The following is a 17761-nucleotide window of genomic DNA, read 5'->3' as shown; positions in this document are numbered from 1 at the left end:
TCTAAATTGTCCTTAGATGTGATTGGGTGCGTGAATGGATGTTCATGACTGTGTGCTCTGCAATTGGACGGCAACCAGTTCAGGGTGTCCAGGGCCTACTGTCTGTCGCTGGGATAGACACCAACAGGTCTGTGACCCAAGTGAGAATCAGCGGCTATAGAAAATGGAGAGATAGGATAGTGGCTTTGAGACCAAAAGTTCAAGAACTTTGAATTTCTGTTACCAGGTGTTTCTGGTCCTAAGTTGTTTAGCAATACATAAATGACACTTTTTCTCTTAATTGAAGTTGCTACTTACTAAAACTCAAGCGCTTAGCAAATTAATCCTGGGTGCTTGTACAGTATGTAGGTAGGTGCCTCTTTTCACTTCCATGCTCTCAAGTAAATTGCAGTTTAAACCTTTCTCAAAATTTGAAAGACTTAACTGAGAGAAGTGACAAACTGTTTGCTTAGCCAATGGAGACAGGTGACACAGATTTTAAAAATGTTTTCGTCATTGGGGGATCCGTCAGCAAAACGTTAGTCCGTCATCGATAGACCGACGGACAGTACGTCGGTATTGACGAACCGCCCACCATGGGCTATAACATTACTATAGACATTTTGAAAGCATATTCTTGTTTAATTAAAAAGATTCCTCCTCATGAATATTAAAACGTAAAAAACAAAACAAAAACTTTAAGAATGTTCACAATCAATGCATAACTGGCAAGAATCAAAACAAACATTGTAGACGTATTCAAAAAAGTTCAGACGTCTTTTGATGTTTAAATGCAATACACGTTTTTTTTTATTTATGACATTGCACTGCTTTGTGTTCTATTCTTTAATTTATGACAGTCAAGTCATGCAATTGTTCCGTGTGCACTTTGATTTGTCATCTTAACCTACTGACTTTCGCTTGGACTATCAACACAATTACTAAGCCAACTATTAATGAGTGAATCATTAATGTGCAACATAAAGGATAGTATCCTGTGTGGGGAGTGTCAGTGAAGCATTTTTGTAGTGACGGTCAGCCCAATTTGAAGATTTATGTTGAAATGTCAGAAAGTCCGAAATCATCAGACCAGGTTGTTCTTGCGTACTTTGGCCTTGCAAGATAGCAAAGCATGAGCGGTGGAAAAAAAAAAAAAAGACTACAAAACAAAGGAATGTGTTAAAAGGCCTTCAGCATCTGACCTTTACAAGCGCTCTTCACCCAAACACACCCGATTCTTATCAGTTGCCCTTCTTGGTGCAGGTTTATTTGGCCAGCAGCCTCTGAGGTCAGTGTCATTTGTTCTGCATGTGTGTGTGCGTGTGTGTTATCAGGACTGATGTCTGCAGAGAGATGGAGGGTAAACACAGCATAAAGCTGTTTACTCTCGACTTGGCTCTTTTTCATAGATTCGCCATTAGTGTTCATTGTGATCATGTACCAAGAGTTTTGTCATAAAGGAGGGAGTGCGGAATGTTTATATTTGAAAAACAGCAAGTCACTCAACCAAATGGCGCTAGTTTGTTACTCTGCATTATGTACAGCGTTAATCTTAGACTTAAGTCTTGTAAAGATAGAACCAAGTCAATTTTGTAGTCCATTTTTATAGTCCAGCAACATACAGACATGCCTCATAGGGAAGTTTGCTATTCCGTCGACACACCCATAGCAGGGATTTATACTAATGTTTGCACTGGTAACACTGGTGCTACCAATGGGAAAAAAAAGTTGTTTGCGTCACACAGGATTTGGTCGCACACTTTTTCAAGGATGTGCAGCATGACCATATTTGCGGATGTGCAGTTGTCTCAACTTGCATACCATAAGTTTATATGACGCAAAGATCGACAGTGACTTAAAGTGACACCGTGTAAGATTTAGACCATTTTTCATTAAAAATAAATAAAGAATACATTTAAAAAACAAAAATGTTTTTTTAAAACAAGCATGTTTTAAATATAATCGTAGGTCTAGTTATCATTAAATTATATTACATGGGGATTGAATGAGTTAATTAGAGTTAACTTGCAGCTCTGCCATGCTTGAAAATGTGTCTACATCTTGCAATAGCAAACAGTCTCATGCTGAGAAGTAAACACCAAAGACCCTCTTTCCCCCCTTTGTTGTTCGTTATCACATTTTATTCTTGCCACACCCTTGCTTTTCTTTCTATGATCCTGTGTAAAAATATCAACATGATGGGACCAATAAAAGCTTAGGCTGGGAAAAATATTAACACTTGTTTTGAATGGGAACCACATTTTGCATCATTTGTGGCCGAATCTTACAAAAGAGGGAGGGGCTTGGATAGCTGAGACAAGTGAGCTCAACCTGGAGCCACTACAAACAATGTGTAGCGTTCCATCCTGCAGATGTTGAATGTATCATCCTGGACCAAAGATGTTAACTGGCTCAATGACAAAGAATTTGCTCCAAACTGTGAGCTATAAACACCTTCGGGTTTTCTTTATTCTTAAATCATTGTTTTACTATTTTGATGAGAGACCATTCAATGAAAAAATGACGGTAATTGAAAACAATAGAGCAAGATAAACAATGGTGTTCATTATTAGCTAAAGGCCCATTACAATAGTTTGATGATAGAGAAAACATTTGGTTCACAAATTCAGGATTACAGCCATTTTGTGCAGCGTATATTGTATTTTATTACATTTACCTTGATTAAAATCCACCACATTCTGCCCTCAAGGACACACAATTACCGTTTTTTCCGCACTATAAGGCGCACATAAAAGCCTTAAATTTTTTTAAAAGCTGATGGTGCACCTTATTTTCAGGTGCGCCTTATATATGGATCAATATTGAGATTGGGATTCGTAGATGGGGAATGAACTGATAAAGTAAGCTTTACCTGTTTCTTTTGTGTGTTTACAGTTGAAAAAGGTTGGTCATATTGACATTGAGTTATGCCATTGAGAGTTTAGAGTTATTATTTGAGTTATTATTGTTATTACTTTGAGTATTACTATATTGTGATTGAAAAAGTTTTAAAATATGTCATTAATTGAGGGTGCGCCTTATAATCCGGTGCGCCTTATAGTGCGGAAAATACGGTACATACAGTACATATAGTTTTATTTACCTAACTATGTACAAAATTGCCATTGAGTGCTTAGCAAGCGTGACTATCTTGGAAAGGACTAACAGCAATATCAAGTCCAAACAGTTGTGCCAATTCATTAAAACAATGCTGCAGTGTGCCCCTGCTGCCTCCTACAAGCTGCAGATTTAGAGAAAAGCAAAAAAACACACTGAAGGAGATTTGTGGTCTGTTTGGCTCCAGGCAGAAAGGTTTCAGGCTCTGTGAGGTAAAATACACTTTTTTTGTGAGGGTTTACGTATCTGAGCTGTTCTCTCTTGGAGAGAATATTGTTTCATAGGAGTCTTGGAGAATGCTAAACAAGTGCAGGCCGTGTCCATGTTTGTAGCAGATGTGTCTGTGTGGTTGCAGCAGACAGGGAGGCCGCACCCATTGAAAGTTGAATGCTCTGATGCTACACGCACTCGCTCACATCTTTTAACATTAAAAGTCTCAAGTGGTCAAGTCAGACCTTTGATTCCTATAAATATTAACAACTTACAGCTGCAATCGTGTCATCTATGAAGGATTAACATTGGAGTGTCCCATCTTAAGAGCTGATTCTATCTTCTTGCCACTATGGATACAAAATACATAACATATGTGTATGAAATGTGCAGCAAATCAGGAAGCAGGTGAGAGTAGTTAAATGCAAGACCGCCGAAAGCTGGCACGCTTCTCTCCAATAGTAATGACTTCCACGGGCATAAACAGAAAACAGGGCAGAAAACAGATCTAGATGATAAATGAAAATGACCCACATAAACCATGTAAACTCTGATTTAACTTTGCGATCATTTATCCTGATCACAAAGTTGCACTGAAGTTTTCAGAGCTATTTACAGCATATTCTAGCTAATATCATAGTCCCAACATTTCTGGACAACAAATCTGAACTTATTTTCTCTTTGTATATAATGTACATATGCTGTCATTGTATTATACTGCGCAAGTCTGCAGTGCTAGTGCACAAACTCACCATGTATGCAGTGGTGCATTCAAACAAAGACAATAAAAGACAAATAGTAAATCAATGCATTGAACATTAACACATTCTCTGCCAATGCAGTAAAAATGTATTTTTTGACATCGATGGCCATCGACAGGAATGTATGCCTTATCCTATTATTCAGCAAAATGGAGTGTCATGGCGATATTCTCTCACAGTATGTCCTGCAGTTAATGCCTTTTCTTCTTTGGTATATGCCAGTGACATGTGGTAACAGACTAAAAAAAAAACATTCACTGCCAGCCCAATAAAAATGGATTGTGGATGACTATCTTTATCAATGGCAGCGAATGAGTTGAAAACAGCAAATGTCAAATTAATGTGGGCTTTCTCTCAATCTATAAAAGTTGACATGGAGAATGATGATAGTTAAATTACTTTGATATTTCACTTAATTACAATAAACAGTCCATCTGGTCACTTATTTGTATTATTTTTTCTACAATAATGATTGCAACTTGGGTAATTGAAGGCCTATTACCATTTATCAGGCTAATCTAGCTCTGGTGGATTTAAGTATGTCTGAATAAAATAGAATTAGACCCCCAAAAATGATGTAAGGTAGCATCTAAGTTGAAAAATATACTGTGATATAATTGGTTGAAAATTGATGTACCAGCATCGCTTAGTGATGTTGCTCCGAGCAGTCAGTTGAAATGGAAGAAGTCTATTCCTTCTTTCAACTGTAATGAATTGAGGTTGTTCTCGAAAAGGCCACCTGTCATGTCCTAAACAACAGAAACATTGTACATGAGGAAAAAACAAGTGAAAAAGACAGCACAAGAAAAAGACAAAGCAAATAATAAGTTTCAACATCTCATTACATATCAACAGTATTTCTAGTAAAACCACACATTTGTGCAGCTTTCTTGGATGCTTCCTTTCTCCAGAGCTCTCATTGGAGTTTTTAAACGCACAAACATTTACACCCACTTTGAAAAGCCTTTGATTTGGACTAGCAAGGTTAACCTTGGCTTATGAGCACGGTTAAAGACATCTATCCTATTGTTGGGATTCAGTCAAACCCAAACAAACATGGGATTGTGTCCAGGTGTTTCAGAGAAAATTACGCTGACTCCATGTTTAATTCTCATAATTGACCAATTAGTATGGCCCGCTGATGGGGTCAGAGTAGATTTAATGTCTGATATGGGCGATATGGTTGCACTTTGTCATTTGGCAGCTTTCTCCTTTAAGCATCTGCATTTTGCAAGGCGCTGACAAAATAAATGAATGAATTAGCAAAACATGGTCGGAGTAGTTGAGAAAGCTTATTTCGACCATTTTAAATAAGCAGCTCTGTTAATGTTTATACAAAGCGCCATGTGTTCAAAGATCAGGCTGCTGTCTCTACCCATTTCCTGCAGGACTCCCGTGTGCTACGTCCTGTGCCGGGCACACGCCCTCGCTCATTATGTCGTTAACTTAGAATGCAGAGCTGGGGGTCAGAAACAGCAAACACACAAAAACACTTTCAGCTCACCAGTTTGACACAGATGATAAAAGGGGCTGACGCATCTTTGTAGTGCACGACTGGGATTTTTGGTTTTGGTCGTTCCTTAACAGAGCATATAAAAAGGAAGATCAATGGTAACTCGAGATGCCAGATATTAAGTGTCTTGCCTCACCTTGGAATACTCATATGTGTAAAAACCCTTCTTAATCTTGTTCTTGTCCACATCACAGAAAGCTTTGACCTTAAGAATGATATCACAGGCATGAATGCAGTAGCGGTGGGCCCCATGAAAATATACATGCACATAGACTTATACATAAACATTTTTTATGCTGCTTAGGTCCTTCTTTAAGCATTTGACTTCTTGTGCTTTAGTTGTTGGGGTTTGTAAAACAAAGGTCAATCACACCTTGACTTCGACATTGATTGGCTGTCGTTGTGTTAGGCAGAACGTGAAAGGGTCCTGTTGTGGGTGGGATATATATATATATATATATATATATATATATATATATATATATATGCTCTAATAATAATAATAATAATATAATACATAAAACACTTGTTAGTACATACTTTCTTCTGATTAGTAGCGCTCAGGTAACGGTACAGCTTCCGGCCCTGCTTCCCAGCATTCCATATGGTGAAGCTCTCCCATTGGCAAATGACTCTCTCTTGAAGGAATTGGACTCGCAGGTTCCAAATGGTTTCCCTGACAATGAAGGAGGCATTACAAGGGTTATGGTAAATCTAAGTATCTACACACATCCATTTCTCATTAACCCACATCAACACGCTCACATATTTCTCTTAATGGACGCACAATCACGTTTATAAATTCACACGCCCTAATGTGTTAGATAGTCATCTCAGTGCGTCTTTGGCACCATCTCAAGTTTTTTCGAAAGCACTTCTCACCTCGCAAACATCTTCTATAATTACTTTAGGTGTGCAAGGCAATGGGAGATGATGGTTTCATTTGTCAGAGAAAGAAGCAGAATGGGAGGGGGTGTCAAGGAGCCGGTAGGCAAGCTTGAAATAGGCTTCTCAAAATAAGACGGCTAATAGATGATGACAAAATAAGTAAGGTTGGCGAAGAATTGTGCACACATATGACATACACTCATTGAGAGAATCACAGTGAGAATGACGTAATGGCGAGAAGTTTGACGTTCCTGAAAACATCCGGGCAAAGTGATGTACTGCGTATATTTGGGATCTGGGATGCCAAGTAGGACAGCTGTGAGTAGGTGGACAATCTACAGTATGTCCAAGTACACGCACTTGAGCACGAATAACTGAGTGGAGGAGGGCTGCACGATGAAACTCACTCCTTCACAGAGTGTGTGGTGGCCTCCTCGTGGTAACGGTACACCACCAAGCAATGATCGACTCTGGTCACATGTCCTCCTTGACGAAGACTCTGATAAAAGAAGATCAGGTCCTCCGGGACTCCCTGGTGACGGGTGTAAGTCAAGTAGACAAGAACAAGAAGGTAATTTCTGTGCAACAGAAGATCTTGCCAGAGAAACACTGCACAAGTCACCTCAAATCCGAATGTGTGCTACACAAAGGATAATTGCCCAAAAACAAACAAAAAAAAAGATTCACAATTTTGGGGGTTACAATACTGCCTTACCTTGCCCTCCTCACTGAACCATCCGACAGTTGAGAACCAGTCTCTTAAGCAGAACCATGTCGGCATGATGACTGTTGGTCCATGTGAGGTATATATCTAAGAGGCAAGAATGTCTTAATATCAGACACATAGACATACAATATACTGTCTTATACTGACATATACTATTCTACTGCATTGTATAAAGAAACAGACTGTGTTTTAAAAATCAAAGTGTTTCGAACATTTGACAGGAACTCGTCAATTTTTCAGAGATATAACACTGTAACTCACAGTTCTAGTATTGGAGTTGGGGTATACCCTAGCTGACTATTGGAGAAAGGCAAACTAAACTGCTAAACTGTGTCGTCACTAAACTTTGTTTGGTGATATCACTGCAAAAGGGGAGACATTAATTTAATGTATTTCAGTTTATTTATCACTGGTTTTTGGGATACCAACAGCAGCTCATTACAGATTCTGGGATCTGTTTTTTTTTTTTTTTTTAAACATGAGACTTTGTCCTTTTTATTGGGACTCATAGCTTTTTAGTATTGCAATTTTTGGGTACCAAACATTTTCCAGAGGTAAAATGAACATTGGTTAATGTTAAAAAGCGTGCAATGTCAGGTATCCATTTTTTACTGGGCTGGCAGTGAATGAGTTTAGTAGTCTGTTACCACATGTCTCTGGCATATATCAAAGAAGAAAAGGCATTAACTGCAGGGGGAGCAAAATGTTTTCTTTTCCCTTGGGGGGGAGCTTTGCAAATGATAATTGAGAAGCACTGCACTAAAGTCAGGCGAATGCACCATCAGTGACAAAAGGTCACTCATGAGGAAGAAACTTGTGTACTTGTTTAGATCTAGGGCTCCCTCTATAGTTATGTTTTGTAGTTTACATTCAAAAGACTGCTAAATACAAATAAACCGTCCTACCCTTGTAATATTCAGTAAGATATTTGAAAACGGTTTAGTCCTGCGTATCTACTTCAAGGAGATATTACGAGATGTTTGTTAAATGTAAAGTCATTGTTCAAGTCGTAATCATTATTCACAGCTTGGATAAACTCGCAAAAGCTGGCCTCAAAAAGTCCCATCAGTAAGCCATGTGCAGTGGCTTTCAAGATTGCCAAAAATGTGCTCCTAGCAACAGGCAGAGGTGTGCGTTTCCTGAAACGCAGACTAATGCCTTTGTTTTGGCCTCTTCTTCTTTTGGCTGCATCTCCGAAACACTCCAGGACCTCATTATGAACTGCATACAGTATTTATATCTTCACAGACCCCCACCCAAATATTCTGCAATATTCTTTCGCTCCATCGTCTCGTCCTCTGGGTGTCTGCCCTGTGTCAGCTGTCGATGTTCAGTGGACGATAGTGGTGGTCTTTCCTTAGTTCCCTCACTACATTTCACACATTTAGAAATCTCATTATATACTTAAGTTTTATATGCACAAATGATCACAGATGATAATCATTGCGAAAACCTGAGTCTTTTGGATGAATCTGCTCAGTATGAATATTTGTGTGTTTATGTGTATGAACATGTTGCAATATTTCAACACTTTGCAGATGTAAGCAATGGCCAAATGCATGAATCGGGCGAACAAGAATGCGGGAAAGCATGAGAAATTCTGGGGATGTGACGAGTGAGCTGGGTTGGGAAGGTTATTGATAACCATACCTAATGTCCTGCAGATGAACACTCAAGAGTCCTGCTCTGGATCAAGTTAAGCAAGCACCACCCTGAGTAAATCTCTGGTTTACGTCTACATAGGCACGGCTTCTTGACCCGGCAAGTGAAGGCAAATACACATAATGCGGAGAAAGAAAGGTACAAGGAAAATGAGCGGTTTAAAGCTATATAATGGAAGAGTGACCACATTTTCATGAAATGTAATATCATACAGTATAAATATCCTTGAATGCCTGCTAAGGCATTATGCAGGCTGTGTGTGTGTGAGTGTGTGTGTGTGAAAGACAGCGCAAGAGAGATCTGTCGCCCTGGTGACAGTGTGTTTTGCTGCGACAGCAACAGCACTCCCAATTCTACATTCCATTGCTGCATGAACTAAAATACACTTTACTCAGTTTATTTCAGCTAAATTTGTTTGTCAGCTTTTAGGTTTTCTGCTTTGTAAGTAACAATTGGTGCGCCATTGACACCCTACCGGTGCACCATCAACATCAATTGATGGAAGTTTTTTTTTTTTTTTTGCTTTTAATAACAATGAGCAGAGAAAATGTTTGAGAAAAGTTTTGAAAACACTAACGCCGGTCTGTAAGAATACTTGAAATTGGCTTGTAGATTCTCCTGCTCACTCTTTTTATGAATGGCTGGCATTAAAAGAGTTGAGCGGCTCTTTTTGTCCAATCTCACGGTCCCTTTGGCATGAAGGTCAAGCCTAAAAACCACTACACTCACACTGACCCATCTTGTACTGCACCACCATTTATTTTTGGATGATTTTGGATGCCGTTCAACATTAGGAAGCTGTTTTCCCCTTGAAATACCTTACTTCTGATCAGTGAGGAGATCGGCTGTCTCCTACAGTTTTGTTCATTGTCTCATTGTGCTTGTTGCTGACTCGTCAGGAGAAACAAGCTCCATCTGGATTAAACTTTAATATTTTGGCAGTGTGGATGTGAACGTCATGTACTATTGCAGCACAATAAGCATACCCAGATGTCCCATGCAGATGCTTGACTATCTGCTCAGTAAACTCAAAGTGCAGTTTTGCTTGCAAAACTAACAATTCCGCTACCAACACTTTCCACTATTGACAGATGGTAGCGTGAGCAGTTTCCTCCGGTGTTACTGTGAGGGACATAGAGGTCGCCAGTAATCCTGTAGCATATGGCCAGTTCGCTGGCTTATTTCCGTGGAAACGGCGAGGGGCAGGTACGTATCCTGTTTTAAACTGATCTGCCACATGACCCCTTTGAAAGGTCTACACAAAAAGAGTATAGGGAGCACAGTGTTTACTTGTGTGAGGAGTTGATCTTGAGTGATTGTGTTGATCCAGTGGGTGTAGCGTTCCGTGGATCCCTCTGGAAGCCTCCGAACTTGACAGCCGACCAACTATAATGAAAATGCACATTTATGAGAAGGTCAACATGGTTTCTTTTCCAATAACCTTGGAGAACATTTGAAACATATACTGAAACTGAATTATGCTGTTTGCTACACTGAACATAACAAGCATGGCTTCTCCAGGCTGGTGTAGTGCCCTGTGACTGAAAAAGGACAAAACATGATATAAATGAATATTTATATCTTGATGACTTGGTGATTTTTTTCTCTTTTTTTAACATTTAGAAATACTGTTGATGGTGATGAACATAAATCAAAACCACAAATCAAACTACAACAGGTTTGCCTCACCCAGAATGATACAGTGGTTAGTCTGTGTTAAAACGAGGGTGTCAGTTTAGGATGTTTAATAATCAGTAAATTAGATTTTAATGTTTATTTCCACCCATTTATTCAAAAATGGGGCATTTTCTGGAATTGACTGTGCATAAATAGAAATAAGCATATATTTTTATCATTCCATTACTGTTTTGCAAGTGTCTTATTTTCATTTAACACGTTGTATTTTATTGTTTATGTTGTTGTTGTTTTTTTTAATTATGTTATTTGTAAGTGAATTCTGGGAAGAAAAGGGCAGATAAAATTATACTGTCTACTTGCTTCCTAAATTAATAAAATGAAAATAAAACAATCATAATCAGTATGATTTGTTTTGATGACTATTATAACGTGTACTCTGGGAGCTGGGGGACACAATGGAGGGGCTGAAATTCTGACAATTTTGGGTCTCAATTTGGACACTTTTAGGTCTCATAATTATTAAACTGGTGATCAAAAATAATTAGCATTTATAATGAATGATCATTTACTTGTTAATTGAATTAAAAATTAATAAAATACAATTAATTAAATTCCCTGAATTGTTGATTAATATTTAAGTCATTAGCATTATGGAGGAATATTGGTGGAATTATTTGGTAATTAAAAACATGTTAATTAAAATGTATTGAATTTCTCAACTTAATTTCATGTAACACTAAATACAGCCACTGCATACAAAGTGCTGTACACAGGGTGTCATCCAATGACACAGTGAAAATAGTAGGTAAATACAATTTAAATCAATAAGGAAAAGCGTTTGAATACGAAGGTTGTGCCATTCTTCACACACTGCATATTTAAAGTTTCTTTATATACATTAAATTTCACAGCAATTGACGATGCAGAGAAGAAGTTTCTTAAAGAGACTACTTTATAGTTATTAATTCTTTAATATTTTTTTGGTCATAATGTTGACCCAAATGCAATCGTCAACAGACGGAGAAGCTGAGGCGCTTGTCCAAATAATAAAAAAAGAAATCTGTTTTGCATTTTGTGTCGCAGCTGTCAAGCGATAAAAATGACAGGCGTAACAGAAAAGGACAGGCTGTTTGTGCAGGGCGGCAGGCCTGCTGTCTCTGTGCTGTCTCCCTCACTTCCCTCACACACATGACCCCCAACCCCTGACCTGGAGGGCCAGAGAAAGCATCAACACCGGATACTCACACTGTTCAGCATGCCACCATCATAGCATGCCAACACACTCGCGCTCACATTGTGCTAATATTAACAAGACCTGGACTTGACTCCCTTCCAGTACTCGGGTCTGCAAAACACATTGATTCAAGAGAGCCTTTTGGAAAGTGAGCGGTCCGAAGGGCAGATGACAGAAAGTGAAAAGACAGCTAATAAAAAAAACCTGGGTCGAAGAAAAGGGAAGGAAGTCAGTAACAAAACACTTCTAGAAAAACTTACAGAGCTTGAGTGGAGAACAGCCGTCTCAAACTGCAGCCGAACTCTTTGGGGCAACATGATGTCATCCTGCAGCATACACAGTATCAGTAATTTACAATACAGGCCAAATGTCAGTCGGGATGCAAACATAGTAGAGCTTGAACTCTGTTTGTGACAAGGGAGGAAAAAACGGAGCACTTTTAAACTATTGCCCTTTATATAGGTGTTAAAATAATGAACAAAAACAACAACCGGAAGCACAGTATGCGGTTTTATTTTTAATCAGTCACTCGAGTTTTGATGTGTTTCTATAAGTCCCTTGCATTGTGCTAACGTACTCCTAGTTGGGAACGATTGCATTGAAGGAGCTCATTGCGCAATAAACGCTGGTCCAGCATTAAACAAAATAATATTAACATAAAAGTACAAACTTTTTCCCAGTGTTTTCTTTTAAAGTTACAGTATATGAAATAATTGGCCTGTCTTGTTAGCCACTGTTTGCTGCAAACAGTTTATGTTATGATAAAATATTTGGCAAAAATGATGTGCATGGTTAAAATGTGCAATGTGCTCACGTATTTCTGGTTTAGAAACAGTGCATTGGAGGATATGATTTCAGGCAATGTTAAGAGGCCAGACTTGACTGATTATGATGCTAAGTCCTCGGCACTAATGTGAAGCTTTAGTTTTCCAAGAGGGAGAGGCAGAATCGCTTTAAGAGCTTGCCCCTCTGCATTAAACAAAATATTTTTCACATTAAAAGCAAAGTCGTCTTTTTGATGTCTTGTTTTAAAATTAGATTAAAAAAAATCAGCTATTTTGCAAGCAGATCCTTGTTGCACACAGTTCTTGTTAGAGTAAAATATTTTGCACATATGACATTCTGAGTCACTATGCAAATTGAGATGACCATACATAAGCAGATATATATGACTAGGCTTTCTCCTCAAGAAAGTGTGTCACCGAATCCTGGGGACACACTGAAAAAGTAAGTAGCACCAGTGCTACCAGTGCAAAAGTTAGTAAAGAGCCCTGATTTTATCTTGCTCAGTACGGTAAAATACTTGAGCATGCTCATTTGCATGACCCTTGTTTGGGGTCGCAGTCATCAAGCACGTCAAGTACTCCAGAAAGCCTGCCCCTGCTGCTGAAAAAAAAAATCCTAGAGGAAACACTGAATCATATTAAACTTGATTATGTTGAAGGGACAAAAACCCAACATGAAGGAATCTGAGCAGATTCCCCCCCATCCCCTCCTCATCTGGAAATGATTTTCTCTGAATGTATGTAATCATGCATGCGGGAGGAAAAGATCACTCTTGTAACAACATTTAACATGTGCTAGACAAAGTCTAAAATAATGCTTCTGCTTGATCTACTTCAGGAGTTTACAGGAGGACTTGAACTGTGTCAAACAGATACAAATATAAGCAAGCTAACTGAAGTCGTTTTCTGTTGTTTTTCTATGGACACCCACAACTGGAAGGAAGGAAAGTCTTTATGTGCTGTTTAAAAGCAAAACGAAGAAGGAGTGATGAGGTCACTTAATTTGATTAGTGACAGAAAGCTCCAGATGGCCTTTCCATTACAGGTTTCTCAAGTCGGACCCCAGAAGACAACTGACATTTTAATAGAACTAACATAAGCCTTCACACACTTACCGCATCCTGAAAGCACAAGTACTTTCCGCAGCTCTGTGCTACGGCCTTATTCTTTGCATATCCCACTACAAAAAAAACAAAAACAAAGAGAAAAACAACAAAAATGTTTCTTTAGGTTCCCATTGTGTAGAACAGTTTAGCATTTTTATATATTAATGGGCATTTTTCCAATCCATCCATCCGTCCGTTCATCTATTTATTCATTCTAATGAGTGCTGGTATAAAATGATAACACATTTTTGCATCAGCAAGGTGAAAGATACATCTTGCGTGCGGATGGGTTAGGGTCAGCAACATTGATTTATGTGAAGTAAAATATACAATTCTGAAAATGATTTATTAGGCATGACTTTATATTAAAAATCAAAGCTAGTGAGTACAAAAAAAATGGTCTTACATGTCTGGGACCTGTTTATGCAGAATTTGCCAACTGATGCCATCATTATGGAAATTGGGACAGCAGATTGTGATTACATGATTGCAGATACAACACACTTTCAAATTAAATTGTGTCTGGCTACAAAGTTGTACAATCTGGAAGCCATTTAATTTCAAAACATGTACTGATCCCTCATCACAGCAGAACAGACCTCCTCTTGGTTGGTCCGAGTTGTGGTCACTGATCACCACTGAGATGCCCCTTTCCTCCAACCTCTCTTTCCAAGCATCCACCACTTTTCTGGAGCCATCCTAAAGAGATAACAAGATTAATATCACAGACAGACAGACAGAACGACAGGGAGGGAGGGGGGGAGGGAGGGAGGGGGGGACGGGGAGAGAGACAGAGACAGACAGACAGACAGACAGACAGACAGACAGACAGATAGATAGATAGATAGATAGATAGATAGATAGATAGATAGATAGATAGATAGATAGATAGATAGATAGATAGAGAGGATGCTTGGAATTTTTAGGAGAAAGAGAAGATGGATGCATACTGAGATTCTACACATATTTATATTTAAGGAAGACAAAGCACAAAGTATGTGCAAATGAGATTAACATACAGTGCTGGCATCATCAAAAATAGATAGTTCCATAATTCCGGTGAAGTCTTGGTTGAATATTGCTTGTAGACACTCATCTAGCCAACGGGAGGCATTGTACACTGGCATGATGATACTCTGAGAGACAGGAGATATTTTTATTAACGCATTACTTAATTAGCATAGAATCAATTAAAATGTGAAACCATGGTTTGCTACTTATTTTGTTAACATATAGCCAGAGGGTAGTTTCAATTTCTGTAACAATTAGCCCGGTTTGTAATACTACAGGTTGACATAACTTGTAATTTAGAGCGTTTATTTGTGAAACCAGGGTCGGAGCTAATTTAACTTTTCAAAACAAAATTGTGATAACTTAGAAACTGCACAGTTTTGGACAGCAACCGGTACATAATAATAAGCGTCTTCTCACCCACCACGTCCACTGCAATCTGACGATCCTTCTGCCCTTCAGGTGCTGTTTCGGTTCTATTTTGTTCGGTGCGAAGTCGCTTTAGTGGCTTCATGATCACCAACTCCTCGTTTGGACATTCCATGCTTACCTCGATGAGTAAACTACTGTATACTACGAACAAGTTAAATGCGTCATGAAGTTAAATTTTAAAACGATTTAATTCACCGAATCAATTCTGTGTGTTTAATTCGAATAGTTGGCGTCCACACGGCACTTTTAACAACTGTGGCTCTTTCACATGTACACAAAAACGCCACTGTGCCATGACTTCCGCAAATAATGTATCTCATTCTCTGATTGGCTAACTGTGGACAACGTGTAGTGACGTCAAATGAACGCCCAAGATTACATTACATTACATTACAAGCATGCAAACGTCACTCTCGAAGATCTGCATTGTGGTTCAAACCAAAATCTCAGAACTCTGAGGCATTTAAAAGGGGCCATTGACAACAGCAGCAAAATTTTATTTTAGAAACATTCAACAAACCTCCCCATATTTTTTGTCGTATGTCTTTCATTTGCATTTCACTCCACATGTGCACAGTCACTCAATCCACACCAATCATTGCACAGTTTATGACAGGATACAGTTATGGTGGACTTGACTAAATAAGCCTCATGTATCAGTAGTGTACTAAATTAGTCTCTGTGCAGACTAATTGTTTCCACATTGTTCACACTGACCTTTATCAGAATGCCTTTTTTAAAGTTGATGGGCCATATTATTGCAGGCCAGGAACAACAACTCCAGGGGACACAAGAGTGAAGCCAAGTTTAGGAAATATACTTTCATGCTTGAGTGCATGATAAGTGTAATCATGTGAACTTTTGGCTCGGCTGAACCACAGCTTGGCCTTGGAAACACAGCCTGATTCCAAATAAACCATTAGAATTCGGCCCTCTACCGTACAAGAAGCAAACCAGATGTTTAATTTACACTGATGGAGATGGACAGAAGGAGACATATATTCAGTACATTATCAATGTTTTAGACTCGAGAGTTCTATTTTAGGTTTTGAATCAATTATGATTGTCACTTAAACTGCTCACTGATCAATGAAGCGTGAAGGAACTTTTCAAAGTTCCAGAATATTATTCTCACTATTATTCTTCTGTATCTGTTCACTTTACTCTCTGCATCAAACCAACACTATATAAGCTACTGTAGAACTTTTGCGACCAGTTTATAGAAGTATGTGTCACGAAGCTGCATCTGTTGAGGTCTGGGCTCATACTGCACCTGTTTTTTTATTTATTTATTTTATTTATTTCGACAGAAGCAGATGTTAGGCAAAAGGGGACTGTGTTCAAATGACCTCATCAGACAGTGTATAATGTTTAGCATATGCAGACTAGAGCTTTTTTTTTTTCTTGCAATGATGATGCAATGATCAATGCGCTGTACAAACAGTTGAAGTCTTGAAAAAACATCAACTTACAGCGTTTCCTGGAACAGAGTTTATTGGTCTTGTGGCTGTGCAGGGATGTCATATTCAGCTAAATTACACTGCAATTTGCAATACAGTTTGCTGTCGTTCGAAACCAAGTGATAGGGTTAAGATACAAAACACCAAAATGATTAAACTCACAGCTTTTGACACTACAGTACGCTGCGCAATACAGTACAGCAATCCCTTGTACATTCGCGGTTCACTTTTCACAAATTAATATACTGTATTCTGTTTATTTCTGCCGGTGAAACAATCCCCAGCAGTTTGTTGAGAAACTATCACTTTCCCCCCTCTCTTTTGGTGTACCTCTAACGTCATAAAATGTAACCAAAGCCCTATTTAATTCGGTATTTCTGTTTATGGTGGAAGTAAATCCGCTCGACGGAGAATCCTGCTTTGTATGCGGCATGGTTCTAATGGAAGATATGGACAGTCTTTGCCTCTTGTACCTTAATATACAGTAATTTACGTATAATTTCAAGACATCTTAAAGACGTACTTTTTGTGTCATTTCTAGCCAGATGAAATCTACATTCAGCAAATACAAACAGTTTTAACCAAAAATAATGATGACAGGCTATTACCATAACTGTGGACTTTGCTCTACGTTTTCCCCGTGTGGCCACACTTACTCACATATTTTATAAATCCCATTATATACAAGAAAAACTCACCGTTATCGCAAGCAGCAAGCTTGAACTCTTAAAACGGCAATACTGCTATCTAGTGGCCACTTTGCGCGTGCCAATTTACGGGCTACAAACTGCATTTGCAGGTCTACAAATATTGTAGTGTACACAGTTGCCCTGCAGCAACTGACAACCAGTTCAGGGTGTCCCCAGGCAGCTGCGGGAAGCCTGCCGGGATAGGCACCAGCAAGCCTATGACCCTTGTGAGGATAAGCCGTTCTAAAAAATGGATGGATGGATGGATGGATGGATGGATGGATGGATGGATGGATGGATGGATGGATGGATGGATGGATGGATGGATGGATGGATGGATGGATGGATGGATGGATGGATGGATGGATGGATGGACAATAACACCATCGTGATCCTCAAGGCCACAGAAAAACCACCAAGATAACAAATGAGCGGAAAAAAATAGTGTCCCTGTATAAAACTATGAATAAGAGAAAGAAAACCCTGGAAATTTCTACTGTGCCAATGTTATTCATCATGGCTGTTTATATGGGTACTGTGTACAGTATT

At 38.8% G+C, this 17761-nt stretch overlaps 1 protein-coding gene across 4 annotated transcripts; it reads right to left on the bottom strand.

Moving 5' to 3' along the window:
- Positions 1–2426: 2426 nt before the first annotated feature.
- qtgal (queuosine-tRNA galactosyltransferase) lies at positions 2427–15358 on the bottom strand. Of its 4 annotated transcripts, XM_088420580.1 has the most exons (13): positions 15056–15358; positions 14640–14756; positions 14220–14319; positions 13630–13694; positions 11990–12055; positions 10148–10243; positions 7184–7279; positions 6876–7000; positions 6121–6256; positions 5717–5785; positions 5572–5646; positions 4705–4816; positions 2428–3656 (listed from the first exon to the last, which is right to left on the bottom strand). In XM_088420580.1, exons 1-12 carry the CDS (start codon positions 15173–15175, stop codon positions 4736–4738), a joined length of 1146 nt encoding a protein of 381 aa, XP_088276706.1. In that variant the 5' UTR covers positions 15176–15358; the 3' UTR covers positions 2428–3656; positions 4705–4735. The 4 variants fall into 4 exon arrangements, with proteins under 4 accessions (XP_088276705.1, XP_088276708.1, XP_088276707.1 ...); XM_088420579.1 differs by having other exon boundaries at positions 2427–4816; XM_088420582.1 differs by having other exon boundaries at positions 2427–4816; positions 15052–15184.
- Between the last annotated feature and the right edge of the window lie 2403 nt (positions 15359–17761).

This window comes from Hippichthys cyanospilos, chromosome 7 (assembly GCF_059441005.1).
Source record: "Hippichthys cyanospilos isolate Australia breed blue-spotted pipefish chromosome 7, RoL_Hcya_1.0, whole genome shotgun sequence".
In the NCBI taxonomy this organism is placed as follows: Eukaryota; Metazoa; Chordata; class Actinopteri; order Syngnathiformes; family Syngnathidae; genus Hippichthys; species Hippichthys cyanospilos.
Note: the sequence above shows the minus strand (reverse complement) of the source record. Positions and strands in the feature narration are given on the sequence as shown.